The sequence below is a fragment of the Cervus elaphus genome, chromosome 13 (assembly GCF_910594005.1).
Source record: "Cervus elaphus chromosome 13, mCerEla1.1, whole genome shotgun sequence".
Lineage (NCBI taxonomy): Eukaryota > Metazoa > Chordata > Mammalia > Artiodactyla > Cervidae > Cervus > Cervus elaphus.
In genome coordinates, this window is record NC_057827.1 from 47,895,177 (window position 1) to 47,914,934 (window position 19,758).

The following is a 19,758-nucleotide window of genomic DNA, read 5'->3' on the forward strand; positions in this document are numbered from 1 at the left end:
CTGGCTCCCTTCTACTTTAGTAAACCAAAGAGCATCAGTCTCCATTTTATTTGGAGTTAGGTCCCCCAGCTAACAGACTGAATTTTCTGCCTCTGTTGACTAGATGTGGCCATATGATCAATTCAACTGATGTTATGTGGCCTTCCCTGAAGCCTGCTTCAAAGGAGCTGAGTCACCTGGAAGGTGTACTCTTTCTGCCCTTCCTACTTTTGGCTTGTGGCACAGATTTCATAGCGTACTACCAGCTCTCCTGGACCCTGAGATGACCTTGAGAATGAAAGCCAGATGCTAGGATGATGGAGCAGAAAGATGGGGGAGCCGGCGTCTCTGATGACTGTGGAGCCACCACAGTAGTCCTGGACAGTCTTCCTTGGGACTCATATATGTTGACCTAAAACAAATTGATATTTCTCCGGCAAAGATGGGTTTACTCAGGATCAGCAAAGAGTTGCAATTCAGGATCTGCTGTGGCTCAGAGGTTAAAGCGACTGCCTGAAATGCGGGAGACCCGGGTTCGATCCCTGGGTTGGGAAGATCCCCTGAAGAAGGAAGTGGCAACCCACTCCAGTATTCTTGCCTGGAGAATCCCATGGAGGGAGGAGCCTGGTAGGCTACAGTCCATGGGGTTGCAAAGAGTCGGACACGACTGAGCGACTTGACTTCACTTCACTTCACTGTGGCGCTGCCATATGTGTGCTAAGTCGCTTCACTTGTGTCCGACTCTTTGCGACTCCATGGACTGTAGCCTGCCAGGCTCCTCTGTGCATGGGATTCTCTAGGCAAGACTACTGGAGTGGGCTGCCATGCACTCCTCCAGGGGATCTTCCTGACCCAGGGATCGAACCTGTGTCACTTATGTCTCCTGCATTGGCAGGCAGGTTCTTTTCCACTAGGGCCACCTGGGAAGCCCAACCATGGCGCTGGCCACATGCAGTTCCTCTCGGGGTAAGGGGAGGAGAGTGCGTTTTATTTACTTATTTATTTATTTCGGCTGTGTCAAGCAGCTTGTGGGGTCTGAGTTCCCTAGCTAAGGGACTGAACTTGGGCCACAACAGTGAAAGCGCAGTGCACAGTGTCCTAACCAGCGGACCACCAGGGAACTCCAACCTCCCCCCACCACCCCTGCCGCGCTCCCCGCCCCCCATGCTTTTTATATGGAGGGAAGTAGGCAGGCTATATTAAACAAAGGATCTATGGCTTTTCATTGGCTGAATCTTTGCCATGAAAGAAGTCTTTCTTCCTCTGGGCCTCTGCTATCCTGACAGGGCATGAGCGCTTCCCCTTATGGTCTTCCAACTATTTAATTGTGGTTTTTGTTGATTCATTTTTTACATATATGATAGAGAAATTTGTCTTATTTTTTTTTTTTTTTTAGAAATTTGTCTTATTTAAGCTGCTGTTACTTGGCCTGGACTGTTTTTTGTTTTATGGAACCAAATCTATCCTAATAGTCCTCATGTGTGATTACTCAAAGTAAGGTTCCAGTCTTTGAACCCTTTCCCCAAGGTGGGGATCACCACTTTCCCAGATGGATTTTATTCAGTATCAAAGGATATGTTTTTAATTGGGAACTATTTCAGCCCAAATTTATTCTCAGTGATTTTAGCCAGTTCCTTCTTTTGTTATTATTTAGGCAAGAGAGAGAGAGAAGAGAGAGAGAGGAAGTCCTTTCTAATCTTGATATAAAAATATTTTCCTATACATTCTTCAAATAATGTTAAGGTTTGTTTTTCCATTTAGGCCTCTAATCCCGGATAATTCTGAAGGAGCACCATCGAAGAATGGGAAAAGCTTCAGAGAATGTGGGCTTTTATTGGGCTTCCCACATGTGCTCAGGAGGAGTGCTTGTGTGGCTGGCTGGGTCCTATGACATTTCTGTGTCTTTGGAAAGCCCTTTCCAAATTAATGGGACAACTTGCTTTGGTTATGTAAAAACATGCTTTTGGAAACAAATTTGAGAAATCCCTCTGAAGTAGGAATAACCAAAGGAAACATTTTAAGTTATTAAAAGATTTTTAAATCCTTAGTTTCTTTTTGACCATTTATGCGTTTTCAATGTCAGAATATTTTTTAAAATGTAATGAATGCCTATTGATCTGTGTAAAATAATTTTGCTAAAGCCTTAATCTCAAAAGTTCACTCTTCAAGATTCTGCCCCCAAATTCCTACCTTCAAAGTAACACATATATTTAGAAAGATGAAGAGCTCCTGTTACGTTTCGGGTGGGGTGAGTGGCAGATGTTTTTGAATCTACTAGCAAAGAGTTCAGGCTCAGAGTCACTGATCTGCTCGGATTTCTAACCCATGTGAACCCTCAACACACTTTCTCTAATTCTACCAGATGTAGCCAAGCTGTTCAGAGTTCATCAACTCATAAGCTGCTTTAGTTACAGACTGCTGGCTTTATATTACATAGGATGGATTTCCAGAAGTTCTTTTGATTTGTAGTTTGCTTATTTTCTCCAAGAAATTGTCAAGAAATAGTCTGGACTGGTGGGCCCTTTATCTTTGTTTGCCCTAAGAGATGTTTAAAGTGTTAAAACACTTGGTAAGTTAAGTACAATATAGTGTAGATTCTGACATTGTTAGTTTAGACTTTAGAGAGAAAAAGCTCTGAGCTGAAATGGAGGAAGAGTAGTAAGGAAGAAGCATATGACTTGAAAACAATTTTTTTCTTCCTCTGAAATAAAATGTGATTGCCCAGCCTTACTGAGATCCAGGAGATCTCAGAATAAAGTAAAATATGCTCTTGTAATACAACCCAGAACAAAGGAAACCTGGCTTCCTTTCCTGCAGATTTAGAGGCCATGCTGTTTTATTGAGTATCCCCTATGTGTTTGGTACTTTATCGGCCCAACTCTGTGTGCAAAAAGTCTTAAACAACCCATTACCAACTCTAATGGCAAAGCAGAGAATTCAGTGATAGTCCTTGCAGCAGGTACAAGTGTTCAAAGAGGTACATTGGTTATATCTGCTTCTCTCTCCTTTCAATTAAGAATAGATACTTGAGACTTAGGAGACATTCTCATTTCTACCAATTCTTAACTTTTAATGACCAAAAATAAGCACCATTATAAAATGAGATAGAAAACATCAAAAACTCATCTATCTCTGAAGCTTCCATTTTGCCCAGAGAGAGACAGAAGTACTTCATTCAGTGCTTATGTCACTGGCATAGTTCTCATCATCTGATCCTATAGCCTAGATCTGAGAACTTGGAAAGTGTTAGTCTTCTGCAGAAGACTGAATCACTCAATCATATTGCTTCTTTTAACCCTTCAAATGGAAACTTGCAGGCTTGGGGTGAATATAGAAGAATAAGAGATGGAATATTGAATAAAGTTCAGGAGTAGGGTAGAATTTGAAACAATGAGAAAGTGATCCATTTATTTTTATTTCTTTATTTATTTGGCTGTGCTGGGTCTTGGTTGCCTCACACAGGATCTTTAGTTATGGCGTGTGGGATCTAGTTCCCTGACCAGGGATCGAACCCGGGCTCGCTCCATTGGGAGCATGGAGTCTTAACCACTGGACCACCAGGAAACTCCTATTTATTAATTTACACTGAACATTCTTCAAAAAAAAAAGAAGAGCTTAAACTTGCTTAAAAGACACAGGGTTGTGACTTCTCTGGTGGTGCAGTGGCTAAGACTCGGTGCTCTCAACACAGGGGGGCCTTGGTTTGGTCTCTGGTCCGGGAACTAGACCCCACATGTTGCAACTAAGAGTTAAGAGTTCAAATACCATAGATTCCACATACTGATACGAAGATCCCATATGCCCCATCTAAGACCCAGTGCAGCCAAATAAATAAATATTTTTTTAAAAAATAGCCACTCCTGGTTTTCTTTTGTCAATATTTGCATGCTATATCTTTCCCATCCTTTTAACTTCTAAGCTACCTATCTAGTTAAATTTGAAGTGATTTCTTATAGGAATCAGCATATAGGAAGATCATATTTTTTAATCCATTTTGCCACTTTTTAAAATTAATAGACTATTTATTTGAGCACTTGGAGGTTTATGGAAAAATAGAGCAGGAAGTACGGCATTCTCATATAGCTCCTAATCCTGGTTACCTGTATTCTGTTCAGTTCAGTCGCTCAGTCGTGTCCAACTCTTGGTGACCCCATGAACCGCAGCACGCCAGGCCTCCCTGTCCATCATCAACTCCCAGAGTTTACCCCAATTCATGTCCATTGAGTCGGTGATGCCATCTAACCACCTCATCCTCTGTCATCCCCTTCTCCCGCCCTCAATCTTTCCCAACATCAAGGTCTTTTTGAATGAGTCAGCTCTTTGCATCAGGTGGCCAAAATATTGGAGTTTCAGCTTCAACATCAGTCCTACCAATGAACACCCAGGACTGATCTCCTTTAGGATGGACTGGTTGGATCTCCTTGCAGTCCCAGGGACTCTCAAGAGTCTTCTCCAACACCACAGTTCTAAAGCATCAATTCATCTGCATTTAGCTTTTTTATAGTCCAACTCTCACATCCATACATGACTACTGGAAAAACCATAGCCTTGACTAGATGGACCTTTGTTGACAAAGTAATGTCTCCGCTTTTTAATATGCTGTCTAGGTTGGTCACAACTTTCCTTCCAAGGGGTAAACATCTTTTAATTTCATGGCTGCAATCAGCATCTGCAGTGATTTTGGAGTGGTTACCCACATTAGTCTCTTCCATTTAGTGTGGTACATTTGTTACAATTGATAAGTCACTATTGATACACTATTATTAACTAAAGCCCATGGTTTATATTAGGATTCACTTTTTGTGTTGTATGTTGTATGGGTTTTAACAAACCTATAATGACATGTAGCCATCATTATAGTATCATACAGATTAGTTTCCTGTTCTAAAAATTATCCCGTTCATAGCAAAATTGAGTGGAAGATTCAGATTCACAATATACCCCTACCCCCACACATACATAGTCTCCCAGATTATCAACATACCCCTTCAGAGTTGTATATTTGTTACAACTGATGAACCTACAATGCCATGTTACCACCCAAAGCCCACAGTTTGTATTAGGGTTCACTCTTGGTGTACATTCTATGGATTTGGACAAATACTAATATAAAGATATGTTGTTGCTGTTTAGTCACTAGGTCATGTCTGACGTTTTTGCAACCCCATGGACTGTGGCTGGTCAGGCTTCTCTGTCCATGGGATTTCCCAGGCAAGAATACTGGAGTAGGATGCCATTTCCTTCTCCAGGGGATCTTCCTGGACCAGGGATTGAACTTGTGTATCCTGCATTGGCAGGCAGATTCTTTACCTCTCAGCCACCAGGGAAGCCCATGCGCACCATTATAGTATCATATGGAGTAGTTTCCCTGCCTCCTAAACCTCCTGAGCGCCACCTATTCATCCCACCCTCCTCCCTCATCTCCGGTGACCACTGATCCTTTTACTAGCTCAATAGGCTTGGCTTTCCCAGAATGTCATATAGTTGGGATCATATAGTATGGAGCCTTTTGGCTTTTTTTACTTAGGGATATGTATTTAAGGTTCTGCCATGTCTTTTGATGGTTTGATAGCTCATTTCTTTTTAGTGTTGAATGATATTTCATTGTCTATTTGTACCACAGTTTATTCATTCACCTACTGAAGGATATCTTGGTTGCATCCAGGTTTTGTAATTATGAAAAAAACTGCTTATAAACATTAGTATATAGATCTTCATGTGGACATAAGTTTTAAGTTTTCAACTTATTTGGTAAATAACAAGGAGTGTAGTTGTTACATCGATACATTTTGTAAGAAACTGCCAAACTTTCTTCCAAAGCTGCTGAACCATTTTGCATTCCCACCAGCAATGAACGAGAGTTCTTGTTATTCCATATCCTCAGCAGCATCTGGGGTTGTCAGTGGTCTGGATTTTGGCCATTCTAATAGGTCTGTAGGTGTCTTGTTGTTCAATTTTCATGTCTTTGATATATGATGTGTGTTGTTCAATTTTCATGTCTTTGATATATGATGTGTGGCATCTCTTTATATGCTCATTTACCATCTATGTGTCTTCTTTGATAAGATGTCTAAAGGTCTTTGGCCCATCTTTAAATTGGGTTGCTCATTTTCTTATTGTTTCATTTTAAAGTTTTTGTATATTTTGGATAAGTCCTCCAAAAATGCCCACGTCCTAATTTCTGGAATCCCTATGAATCTGTTCCCTTACATGGCAAAAGAGACTTTAAAATATGAAAATTTTAAGGACCTTGAATGGGGGGATTATCCTGAATTGTCTGAGTGGGTGTAGTCTAATCACATGGGTCCTTAAAATGGGAGAACGTTTCCTGGCAGTGGTCAAGGAAGATGTGACTACTGAAGCAAGCACAGAAACCACTGAGAAACTATGAAGACATGTAACGTTGGCAGCTTTGAAGATGGAGGAAGGGGGTCATGAGCCAAGGAATGTGGGTAACCTCTGAAATCTAGAAAAATCATGGAAATGGAGCCTCCAGAAAGGAAAGCAACCCTTTGGAAACTATTTTAGCCCAGTGAGACTCCTGTCAGACTTCTAGAACTAACTTTGCATTGTCTAAGCTGCTAAATTGGTGGTAATTTGTTACAGTATCAATAGAAATCTAGTGCACTGAAACTTATTTTTTTCATGTTTCAAGTGTGTTTAAAATTGCTTATGAAGCATTTTTATCGGTGGCTTAAAATCTGTCAGTCCTAACATGTTATCTTGGTGTTGGTGTCTTTTTTCTCCCTTCAATTTGAACTGTCTGGCTCTTGGTATAATTTTGATTGAATCATGGACATTTTTTTGTGTTGTGAGACTCCAGATGCTATTTAAACCATCTGTCAGTAGCTAGCTGGCCTTCCCAGACCCCACTGACAGGAGAAGCTGGGGCTGAACCTTGTGACTGCCAGATGCAAGCTAAGTCAAGGTTACCCACTCAGCCTGTGTTGCCACCAGAAACTGGGTGCTTCTCGTTATTGCTGGGTGAGTCCTGGCCCTGCACCTGGTCTCCACTGACACCGTGCAGGGATAGAGGGACCCACCATTACTGGCTGATGGGGATGAAAGTCCAGGATCTCTACTTGGTCATCTGTGGCCCTACACCAGTGGGGGTGTTGGCACTTCATTTTATCCTTATGAGGGTGAGGTCTAGGCTCCCTATTTTGTAAGGCTAGTTTTTTTTTTCTATGGCTGGAACAGACTGGTTATTGTCTGAATAGGAAATAGCATTTATTTTTAAAAAATTTTCAGAGTTCTGTTTCTTAACACAGGTGGGTATATTCCAAACATTCTTTTCTCTTTTTAATAAGAATCCCTGGGATAGAATGTTACTGTTCTGACAGAAGGTATCTTACTCCTAAAGGGTTTGGGCAGAAAAGATTCAATTCATAGCTTGAGACTCAGGTACAATAAAACATTGGTTCCTATAGTCTGTATTTATTACATGTAGAAGTCCAATTCTGATTTGTAAAAAATTCCAGAAACTCAGAATACTTGAAAAAAATGTATCATTTTATTTGTACACTTAAAAAGTTGTACATAGAAACTTATAATACAGTTGTGTAAAACTGAAAGAACTGTCAAGGAAAAGGGAGGGTGTTACCTTTATTGACTGATCATTAAGGAAGTTAGAGAAATAAAACAAAAACACAATAAAATGTTTAAAAAAATTAAAGAACATTTTCCAGGTACAAATTTTATAAATACAAAACAAATTCACAAATTACTTTGAATGCTAAATAAATATCTAGTTAATAAACTCAAGACTCAATACCTCCAGCCAGCACTGGTACAGCACTTCAAGGATATAAAATTGGATTCATTCATGTGTAGTGTTGAAAGAATGTGCTCATTAAACAATTCTTAGTTGTATACACTTTTTCCTAGACTGTGCTATAATGGAAGATTTTTCTGTGTCGATAAATCTCCCTTAATACCACACTTCTAAAAAAAGGTTAATGACAAAATAAATCATAGGTGAAAAAATATTTTCTGAGATATTGGGACACATGAATGATCTCAAAATGTACAAAAACCTCTGTAAACCAGTACTGTATCCAATACATCTATCAAACTTATTAGATACTGAACAAAACTGTAGCAAAGGAAATCTTTCCTACATTCTCCTGAGTGCTTAATATTAAAGTTGAGAATATAGTGCAGGCCACATTTCAGTGTGGTCAATCAGTTGTTATTGCTTTATACATATATGTCTGCTTTAGAGCATGATTTAATGTTCCATTTTCATGAACAATTTGATTTCTTCATATCCTTTAGAAGGACAAAATTAGATTCGTGACTTTTTTGCAGCCGGTGGTGTGCTAACTTGATCCACATTCCCAGATGTGACATGGAGTCCAAGTTTTTGAGCCTGAATATGAAAAAATGCTTGAAGCCTAGTTCCAGCTTTTGCTTCACTTGTGTTACGAGGGTTGTACTCAAAGCAGTTCGAAAACATTAATTCAATATCATCGATAAACTCAGCTAGAATGAAAAAACCAAATAAGATTAAATGAAAGTCCATTATAAATATAATCTTTGTTGGTATCATATCTGGAAATCTCATTAAGAAAATGTAAGTCCACTTTTTTTTAGAAATTGAAAACTGAAACAAGGTGGCAGAACTGAAGCTTAATATTTAATTAGATGTATTTTATATAACTGTACAGAATGTCTATTAAGATCAGATTCTATAAAATATATTTAACTCATCTAATCCCCATCCATCTTTCATTTCCATATATGCATGTATAAGCATTTTAGGGATTTCTTGGGATGCCATCAACACAATTACATTAATATGCATCATTGAAAGAAAAACAGCCTTTATTTCCTTAAAATAATTATCAGAGAAAAACATAAATTACTCACAGGCTAATTTATATTCACATTTGTTCACTTTTTCACGAATTATATTTAAGGCAATGGGCTTTTTGATGATGTCATAATAGTCTGGGACCTGTAAAATAATTCAAATATATCTCTCCTATAGAAAATTTATTGAAGATAAGTAGTCAAAAATATGCAAGTTTTGTACTTAAAAGCAACTGAATGTTAACCTCTGAATACTATTATTCCATTAAAATTACATAATACATTTTAGTCATTATAATGTAAAAGATTATTTGATACTGTAAAAGCCTCTCTCTATATACATACATACATATATCTATAAAAAACTTCTTTAATGAGCACAACTGCATTTGTAATGAAGAATAAAATATGTATAACAAAATTTGGCACAAAAAACTACTCAGGAAAAACAAGTTACAGTTGGAACTGAGAGCTAATTTTTATAAGATGCTATTTCAATTAACTCTTCACATTTTGGCTCTATAAGTCTCAAAACAGAAATCTGATGATGTCACTTTTTCATTGAGAAACCTTCACCTCATATTGACAAATGAGGCCCTTTACAATCCAGTTGTGTCTGAGCCCCTCTAATACACCCTCTGCTCCATTCAAACTATCCACCATTCCCATATTCTCTTTTCTAGGTCTTTAACTCTCCCTAAAATGTCCTTATTCCATTTCTCACTGTTGAAATCCCATTTTTCTTCCATAAAAAAACTTTCTAATTCCTGCTATTTATGCCCTCTGAAATGCTCAAATCTATCCTCTCTTTTCTACTTCTGCAAGACAGTGTAACTTCCAGTACAGTACTCTAACACTGGCCTGTCTCTGTTATGGCACATCATATTCTGCCAAACATATATAAATAACCACAGCACCATCTCAAACCCCTTAGTTAGGTTATGCCATCTCTGTTAAGAGTACCTTTTACATCAGTGTTTCTCAAAATGTGGTTCCTGGACCAGCACTATCAGCATCATTTGGGGACTTGTCAGAAATGCAAATGGTTGGGCATCATCCCAGACCTAGGGACTCAAGGACTCTGGGGTGGGGCCCAGTCAGCTGTGTTTTAACAAGCCCTCCGTTGATTCTGATATATGCTAAAGTTTAAGAAACACTGTTTAACATAAGGGAAGTACCAAAAGTGGTATTTAGTTGAATCAACTCTATTCATATTCATTACAGAGAATAAAAACGGTGGTTATTGCAATACACTGTCATCAATTATAAGAATCAGTCACAGAACTTGAAGGGACTGAGGAGACTATGCTAACTTCATTTTCTTCAACATAGGAACCAACTGTCCAAGTTTTGCCTTGTTTTCTAAGTAGACAGTGACTAAATAAGCATTTTGACCGCCTCAAGTTGCCATGCAGATTAAATCAGATAATATACACAAATACATTTTATACAGTTCAGAATCATTACCTGAATTTTAGAAACGAGTTTCAAAAAAGGCCAGCTGTCATCATGCCGTACCAATTCCACAACAAGTTGTTCAAAAGCAGACAGTTCGTGAACTCCTCCCTGTCGACCTGAACTCCTTCGATTAAGTGTCATAGGGGATGATTCTGAACAAATAATTATATTAACTTTAGGTGATGCTAAAATGAAGTATTTGGTCACCATAAGTTAAATACAGCATATAAATACAAACTACATTCAAACAGAAAATCAACACTCTACACACTGAGATGTTAAACTAACACATATTCTGAGAGACAGGTAAATCTGGACCAAGTATTCATTATTTCCTTTTGATCTTAAAAATTTCAAATAGAAATAAAGACTCATTGGGAACAGATTGGTGTAAAAAGAGTGCAATACAAAAGGTAATTCTAGAACACAAAGTTTTTGGGTTGTTCTAAAAATATGTTTTCAACTACAGTAAGATGAAGCAAGCAATCGTCTGGTATTTCCTGAAATACATCCTTAAGAAAATAACCTCTTCAGATCTAGAAACCTGGACTCTTTATAAATTACCTTGCATAATAGAAAATATTTCTCCATGAAATAAAAGACTGTTCTTATAAATCTAACTTCATATGGAGAACTTTCTTAAAGCAAAATGCTTTCTCATAAAATGTAACGTATATAATGAGATCTAAGGTGTATGAATTAGTAGAAAAGGGCAGTATAGTCCATAGATGAATCCAGGTGTTTAAATTCCCTGCTTAAATGTAAATCCACACATTTCCTTGTTTATTTGTCCTTAGGTTAGTAAGTTTACAAATCGGCTAAAAACATTTTTTTCCAGCAGGTTTTTTTTTTTTTTAAGTAAAAATGCTTCAGGTGTATTATTTTCCAAATAGCTTGGGGTTCAGGATTGTGGAAGAGCAAAACAAGTAAGAGGATAGGAAAAGCTCAATTAGATCTTGGTACAAAGTTACCTCATATCCACAACCCACCAAACCTGAGAACCTGATGACTGCATTATGTTGCGTTCTTTCACCAATGAATTAATCCTGTCACGTGTTTATGTAGTACAAGCTACCTAAAATTCTTCAAAGAACAGTAATTAGCATTCTTTTTTTTTAATTGCAGGATAACTGCTTTGCAATGCTGTGTTGGCTTCTGCTGGACAACAACGTGTATCAGCTGTAAGTATACACATAGCCCTTCCCTCCTGAGCCTTCTACGCCCGCTGTCTCCCCCACCCCACCCCTTTAGGTGGTCGTAAGAGCAGAGCTGAGCTCCTTGTGCTGGACAGTTGCTTCCCATCAGCTATCTATTTTACAAACAGTAGTGTATTTATGTCAATGACGAGTAGCACTTTTTATGTGTAATTTCTTTTTGAAATACCAAGGTTTTATTACCACTATGATAAAGAAAAAAGAGGATAGCATTAAAGAGATTAATGGGTAAAGAGATTATTACATAGATAAATATGACAAATAATTTATCATATAATAAACATGACAAAAATGTAACCCTATATAGTATGTAAACAATTTATATATTATATATAAATATTAAAAATAATTATCAGAATAAAAAAGATAGCTGGTAATCGCTCCCTAACAATACTAATGTTTCCAACTCTCCCTTGCCCCCAAATTCAATGTCAGGTGGGAACCTTACCAAATTACCAATTGTAGCTTGTCTAGGTGATGTTGAGTGTGTGTGTTTTGAAGGAAGCAAAGGTGGATGAGAATGAAATGTGTTATAATGTGATATACTGAGGTTGTTCAAGTATTGGCCAAATCTCTCCATTAAACACAAAATGCTGTTAGCAAATTTCTTTCAAGTACTCTGCTACACTACCACCGATACTAGCAGTGTAGTTGACCTTTATTCCCCAAAGAGCTGCCCCTTCTTTGAACATTATGCTTCAGGTCAGGTTGCTCCCTAAAAACTCTGTACAGTGGACAGCCTTTCAAAAAGGATACAAACCATCTAAACATTCAATCTTTTCAGATTACTCAATTTTCTTAGGTGAAAATAGATTAATTTAGACATCTTCATACCTGCAGATTGTCTTTTCCTGCCTCTTCTCTTGGATTCACTATCTTGGAGGGAAAGCTTTGAAGCAACATTTAGAGGACTGGACTGCTCACTTGACTTTGTGGCAATCACCCTGAAGTTAGGGAAGCTGGGACTATTTTCTGGTGTATTATTAGCACTTTTCCTGCCTCTGCGCTTTCTACGAGGACTAAGTAGTTCCACGAATACATCTGCTTGCAGCAGGCCATGACTCTGGCGAGTAGAACGACTGGCGATTCTTAAAGATTTAGTTTCTGTAGGAGGAGCAGATTTTATCTTTCTTAGGCTTCTACCAGTAGTTTTAGAAGAAACAGTTGTTTTCGGTGTACTCTGCTGACTCCGTGAAGTGTATCTTCCAGGGTCTTGTCGTTGGCCACGACTTGAGAAGGAAGAGCTAAGTCTCCCTCTTGTTTTAATTGATAATCTAACTTGAGGTCTTCCTCGTTTTGGTGGGCTATAAACAGTGTTAGAAAACAATTATTGTACAGAGCAATGATGCACATATGATACTTTTATCCCCTTTGTTCTACTATTCAGCCAATGAGTTTAACACACATAACTTATGTGTTACTGAGACTTGTCCTCAGTAACACATGGATAAGCAACATCCTTATTACTCAGTTTTTTCCCCTGGTAGTTCAGATGGTAGAGAATCTGCCTACAATGCAGGAGACCTGGATTTGATCTCTGGGTCAGAAAGATCCCCTGGAGAAGGAAATGGCAACCCACTCTGGTATTCTTTCTTGGAGAATTCCATGGACAGAGGAGCCTGGAGAGCTATAGTCCATGGGATTGCAAAGAGTTGGACATGACTGAGTGACCAACTTTCACTTTTTTTTAAAACTTAGAACTGATGAAATCTAAAATGTGCTTTCATTTATTTATTTATTTATTCATTTCTTTGTAATGCAAGGAGAACATATAATATTTCTCAGTAACTCCAGGACATCATCGTAAAAATCAAATCCTAAGTCATGAATAAACTATAATCAGATCCTCAGGAGAACTGAATAAATAGACTTGATCATGTTGAAAACTTAAAATGCAAATCTTTAGTTTCCTTATGCTTCAGGAGACTGTCACTCCTTATTATTGATACCGAGGTAACCTACAGTTTTGGCCAATGGGTTCCACAAAAGTAGGCCTTGAACCTACTATTCCTCAACACCAGGCCAAGAATCTCTTTGCTATATTTTGATGTTTACTGTAAGATACAAAACTATATTCAACCTTTTAATTGCCTTTATGTTGTAGACAAAGATGATACAATCCCATTAAGCCTCCTATATCCATCTCCCCACATACCTGAACCTCTGGTTTGCCTAAAATATTTCCAAGAATTTTCCAGGTTCTTTATTGTCTTTATGCTTAATATAACACTGTTGAGTTGGAGCTACTAAAGAACTTGCTTGTAACAGAGGGGCTGGCTCTCTCTCCTCACCTCCCTCAGGCTGTGACCTTCCGGGACTGTGTCAGTGCCAGCTGCCCTTGCTGCACATTCACGTTCTGGATTCCACGTGTATGTGTGCACGCTCAGTCGCTCAGCCCTGTCCGACTCTTTGCAACCCCACGGACTATAGCCCTCCAGGCTCCTCTCTTGTGGCATTTACCAGGCAAGAATACTGGAATGGGTTGCCATCTCCTACTCCAGGGGATCTTTCTGACTCAGCGATTGAACCTGCATCTCCTGTGTGGGCAGGTGGATCCTTTACCACTGAACCACCTGGGAAGTGATTCCACATGCATGGAGTTCAAATGTTGAAAAGGGATGGGAGAGTCTTAGGGACAAACAGGAAGAGACTGCCCAGCAGGAATAACCAGATCCATTCATGAGGGCTGGGTGACACAGCTTGCACTAAGTTGTCAAATACTTGTAGTGTGGTACAGTAGTATAGTAGGTGCTGACGTGGCGGGAGTATAAAAATACAACGTGCTTCCTGGCATTTCTCTCTGTTGACTACCAAGATCACCAATATTTGGGTATAACTTCTTGAGAAAGCAAAAGATGCACCCAGAGCTGTGCTCATCTGTATCTCCTAGCTGTCCTTTGGACTGCTTATTTGCTACTTTAAGTAAAAAATTAAGTAATATCAACCTTAATGAGGCTCTGACTTGACATCCTATCCAAACTTAAACTCATACTTGACTTTGTTATCTGGCTAAGTTCACACAAGGACCATACTCCCTTGGGAATAATTTCATATGTTTATAATACATAAAAAACAAGGGGAACTTTACGACACTATACTGCACACTTGTTTTTTAAAAATTAGAGGCCCCAACCACTCCATTTGTATTTGAAAAGTCAAGAGATTGCCTAGTCATGACTCACAAACTCTCGTTTTATTGCATGTTAGGACTTACCTGACTTCTTCTTCTTCTTGAGAATCATCTTCATCTTGTTCTACCTCATACTCTTCCTCTTCACTTTGACCCTCTTCTTCATCATCATCAACTTCATCATCCTCACCTTCCATACTACCTTCCATCTCATCATCACTTTCCAAGGATGGTCTCTGTCTAGAGGAGAGTCTTCTAGAACGCTGCTTTGGCCGACACTCTGGACAAAACCAGTCTCCTTCAGGCACAGTCTGATAAATCACACAAATGATCAGTAATCATCTCTCACTCAAAATCTCAATTCTAATCTGAGAAGCAGAAGCAGAAGAAAAATACCTTGAGCTTTGGTCGAACACAGTAGGTGTGGTGGCCCCGATCACAGCCGTCACAAAGTACCATGTTTTCAGCATCACCCTTCTTTCGGCATATCTTGCAACGGGCATTCAGTATAGACTTAGACCATATCACACTACGATCCAGGGTGGAGAGATGAAGAAAGACTTGGGATAGACTAGCAGAAGAAAGGAGAGACTCTCTCCAACGGTCCAGGACTGTTTTATAAGAACGCCCACTGTCACTGGCATCTTAAATGAAAGGGAAAGTAATTAAAACTTCCTAGGCAAACCCTAGACATCTCCTAGTACTATTTTTCTTGGTATTGTTAAGTAGGTAAGAATTTAGAGTTCTTCTCTCCTAATACTTCACAAAAAGACCATGTTGATATTAGAAACAAAAAATTCAAGATAAAGAAAATTTGCTGAGCCACACCTTGTTTATGACATGAAGAATTACTTAAATCTGTAAAACAAATGCTTGGGGATTTCAACAGTTAAAAGAGAAAAATAACTTAGGGCAATGTGTTCTGAATCTAGCAATCTAGTTCTTTGTATCAAATCTTGATCTTATTGATTGAAAGTTGGCTAAATACAATAATAAGTCAGCCACTATTCATATGAATCAAGAATGTTATTGCCTCATTTGCAGATAAAAGATGAATTGCTCTTTAAGTTAAGTATCAATCATATTTGAGGTTTCTTTTGGTGCTAATGAAAATGTTCTGAAGTTAGATAGTGGTGGATAACTATACAATTGTGAATATATTAAAAACCACTGAACTGAACAATTTTAAAAAAAGGTGAATTTTATATATGTGAAATATGGTTCAATAAAACTGTTACTACAATATCAAGTATGTATAAATGCCAACTATATTGCCTTCTATATCTAAAAAAATATTGTTTTTAAAATAAGGTAGATTTAAAAAATGTTAATACCCCCTTAAAAAGGACTTTCAGTACCAATTTTTATACAGAAACATTTGAATCTATTAAGAATCATTTGACTGGACCCTATTAATCTAGCAAGTCTATCATTTTACATTGGCATGTGACATTGACCTCGAATTGATCTTCACTACTGCAACTACCTTTGTTTTCCTAAGACATTATACTTAACTATAAAGCGCCTACCACATCACATCAAAATTCTGCAAGATATATCCTCAAATGAAATCTCATGGATAGTAGCATGACAGCTAAGAAAACATTGGCTGTGGAGTCAGTCTGCCTTGAGGTGAGTACTAGCTCCCCTATATAGCTTGGGCAAGTTACTTAAGGTGCCTCGGCAGCAGTATGTGGCTAGCTTATACCTCTGAGCGCTGTTGGGAAGATTAAATGAGATAATACACATAAGACATGTAAACTCTGTCACAGTGCAAATGCTATTGCTGTTATCATTATTCCTGCATTGTATTTTCCCTCCAATATGCAGCATTTTAGAAGATACGAAACAAGTCTACTCTATGGCCCCTGCTTTTAAGAAAATTTTAATATAGCTGGGAGGATGACGATGTACACAATGAGGTGAAGTCATAAAGCAAGAGACCAGTCAAACATTAGCAGATTTTGAACTTTTGTTTGACTGTTAGGCCAGAGGGAGAGATAGGACATGAAACCTAGGGCCCACTCAATGTGGTGAATCCTCCCTTAAAAGTTAGGGCCCCAAAAGGCTGCACCTGAAAGTGTCAGGGTGGAAACAGGTAAGGAAGGAAACAGGCAAGGAAATCTGCTCATCTGGACCATGGTATTGGGTGGAAAGCGGAAATAAATCTATTTTATGTAACTACAAGCAAAGCCTTGAACAGGTTTAAAACCTAAAAAAACACAAGCTAAGATTTTAAAGTGGTCCAGGTGACCAGAGTTCCAGAAAAACATCTATTTCTGCTTTATTGACTATGCCAAAGCCTTTGACTGTGTGGATCACAATAAACTGTGGAAAATTCTGAAAGAGATGGGAATACCAGACCACCTGATCTGCCTCTTGAGAAATCTGTATATAGGTCAGGAAGCAACAGTTAGAACTGGACATGGACAACAGGCTGGTTCCAAAAAGGAAAAGGAGTACGTCAAGGCTGTATATTGTCACCCTGCTTATTTAACTTATATGCAGAGTACATCATGAAAAACGCTGGGTTGGATGAAGCACAAACTGGAATCAAGACTGCCAGGAGAAATATCAATAACCTCAGATATGCAGATGATACCACCTTATGGCAGAAAATAAAGAAGAACTAAACAGCCTCTTGATGAAAGTAAAAGAGGAGAGTGAAAAAAGTTGGCTTAAAGCTCAACATTCAGAAAAATAAAATCATGACATCCGGTCCCATCACTTCATGGCAAATAGATGGAGAAACAGTGGCAGACTTTATTTTTCGGGCTCCAAAACTGCTGCAGATGGTGACTGCAGCCATGAAATTAAAAGACGCTTACTCCTTGGAAGGAAAGTTATGACCAACCCAGACAGCATATTAAAAAGCAGAGACATTACTCTGCCAACAAAGGTCTGTCTAGTCAAGGCTATGGTTTTTCCAGTGGTCATGTTTGAATGTGAAAGTTGGACTATAAAGAAAGCTGAGCACAGAAGAATTGATGCTTTCCAACTGTGGTGTTGGAGAAGACTCTTGAGAGTCCTTTGGACTTCAAGGAGATCCAACCAGTCCATCCTAAAGGATATCAGTCCTGAATATTCATTGGAAGGACTGATGTTGAAGCTGAAACTCCAATACTTTGGCCACTTGATGCGAAGAGCTGACTCATTTGAAAAGACCCTGATGCTGGGAAAGATTGAAGTTGGGAGGAGAAGTGGACAACAGAGGATGAGATGGTTGGATGGCACCAGCTCAATGGACATGAGTTGAGTGGACTCCGGGAATTAGTGATGGACAGGGAGGTCTGGCGTGCTAGTCCATGGGGTCGCAAAGAGTCGGACATGACTGAGCGACTGAACTGAACTGAACTGGTGACCTCAGGTATGACAGAAACAAGGGCAAATCTCTGTAATGAAGCAACTTCTGCAGATTAAGTTCTAAGGAATGAGAGTTAATAGTCAACAACCACAAGGCACATGTGGAAACAAAACACTATCATCAAGAGCCTGCAGAATCTGACCCATAAAGAGGCATGAGACACAGAATTAGACACTATATAAAATAACTGTTTAATATGCCTTAAGAAATAAACATTTGAAGGTATGTGTAAATGACCAAGCCATTTGAAAAAGCATCTGGATCTCTAAAAATAATTGAGATTTATAACTCAATGAGAGAAGGAGAAAAATGGATGGGTCAAATGACTCTTTAGACAAAGCTAAAGAGAAATATTAGCAAAGAGGGACATAAATGCAATAATATAGTTCATGTGATTTTCTTCCATCCTCTCATTTTGTGCTTCTATTTATCCTAATTTTCTAACATAAGTCTTTATGGAAAGTTCTGCCCTAAGTGGGACTCTCCAAGGAAGAAGGCAACAAGAGTTGCTAGTTCAAAGATCTTAAAGAAATATTTCTGGGTAAATCAGAGGGTATTCTTATTGGTAATGGCAAGAAATAAGATTGCAGAGACCAATGTGAAAGAATGGAAGAAAAATTATGACAAACCTTTGGAACATTAAAAGTCAATTTGACTGGTTCTTGACTCAAAGGCTGGTGAAACTATAGGTTTTGATCAAAAAAGATGCTTTAAGAAAATTAACCCAGTGGTAGCTCCCTTTTTAATCCCACCTACTCCAATCCATTTAAAATATTCTAAATATGAAATATAAATGGATGTCCATATTTTTCTATTTTTGTATAACTACTTAAAAAAGGATTAAAAAATAGTATATAAAATTGATTCCATTTTTTCTGTTGTTTTCTCATCTTAAACTTTGCTTCTCCAGATTATACAATTCTCAAGGGCAGAAATGTCTTTCATTTTCCATTAAGCTAGCACAGATAAATTCCTCAAGATATGGCTAATTAAAAGCATTTTACTAATATAAAATATTGGTAGATTCATATGATCAAATATCACACCAGGAGATTTTATGCTGCTAACTACCACTACACAGTAATTCATGTCACCATGCCATGCAGGCTTCCCTAGGAAATAAAACAATAACATCTCCTACTCCAGAATTCTCCCTATGCTCATAAAGGAAAAAACAATGTGAATAAATACTATATGTAAAAGAAGTACACGTAAATTCCATAGATGTTCATTCTTTAACAATAACTAAGTATATTAAGGTTCAACAATGTCAATTTTTTATATAACAGGGTAAAAGAGTTTGATTAGCTGAGGTATGAAATGTATCAAGAAAAAGAAAAATTTTAGGAAGATACTGTTTTATATAAGCTTGCCCTCCACCCTACTCTCTCCAAAAAACCAAATTTAAGGTTTTTCCTTCAAAAGCTAAAAATGTAAATCAATATTCAGCAGTAAAGTAAAATCATTATTCCTTAAAAATATAAAATTCTTTAAAAAGTTAAATATTTACCATCTCTCACACTAGACTGATCTTCCTTTTTCTTGCCCCTTTTTTTTTCTATCTCCCTTTTGATCTTTATTAATTTCTGTGCTACCAAGTTTCAAATTGATAAAGTTAGTTTGACAATCCCCTCCCCATAGCTTAAGGGTTTAACCATAAGCATGACTTAATAAATTATATTACCAACCTAAAACAAATATCACATCTTACCTAAAATTAAGTGAAATATGATTATGTTCCCCAAGTTTAAAAAGTCAAGTTTTATCAATGTGATTGATCACTAGAATAAGAGGGACAT

The 19,758-nt window shown here is 38.0% G+C and overlaps 1 protein-coding gene across 2 annotated transcripts in view; it reads right to left on the reverse strand.

The window, feature by feature from the left end:
* Window positions 1–7,470: 7,470 nt before the first annotated feature.
* Window positions 7,471–19,758, reverse strand: part of BAZ1A (bromodomain adjacent to zinc finger domain 1A) — an 83,602-nt gene continuing 71,314 nt past the window's right edge. For both annotated transcript variants that reach the window (XM_043921527.1, XM_043921526.1), the window contains 6 exons: window positions 14,992–15,239; window positions 14,680–14,906; window positions 12,300–12,769; window positions 10,261–10,403; window positions 8,851–8,938; window positions 7,471–8,463 (listed from right to left, as the gene is read on the reverse strand). In XM_043921527.1, coding sequence (XP_043777462.1) covers window positions 8,267–8,463; window positions 8,851–8,938; window positions 10,261–10,403; window positions 12,300–12,769; window positions 14,680–14,906; window positions 14,992–15,239 — 1,373 coding nt within the window. In that variant the 3' untranslated portion in view covers window positions 7,471–8,266. The remainder of the gene's footprint in view (window positions 8,464–8,850; window positions 8,939–10,260; window positions 10,404–12,299; window positions 12,770–14,679; window positions 14,907–14,991; window positions 15,240–19,758) is intronic.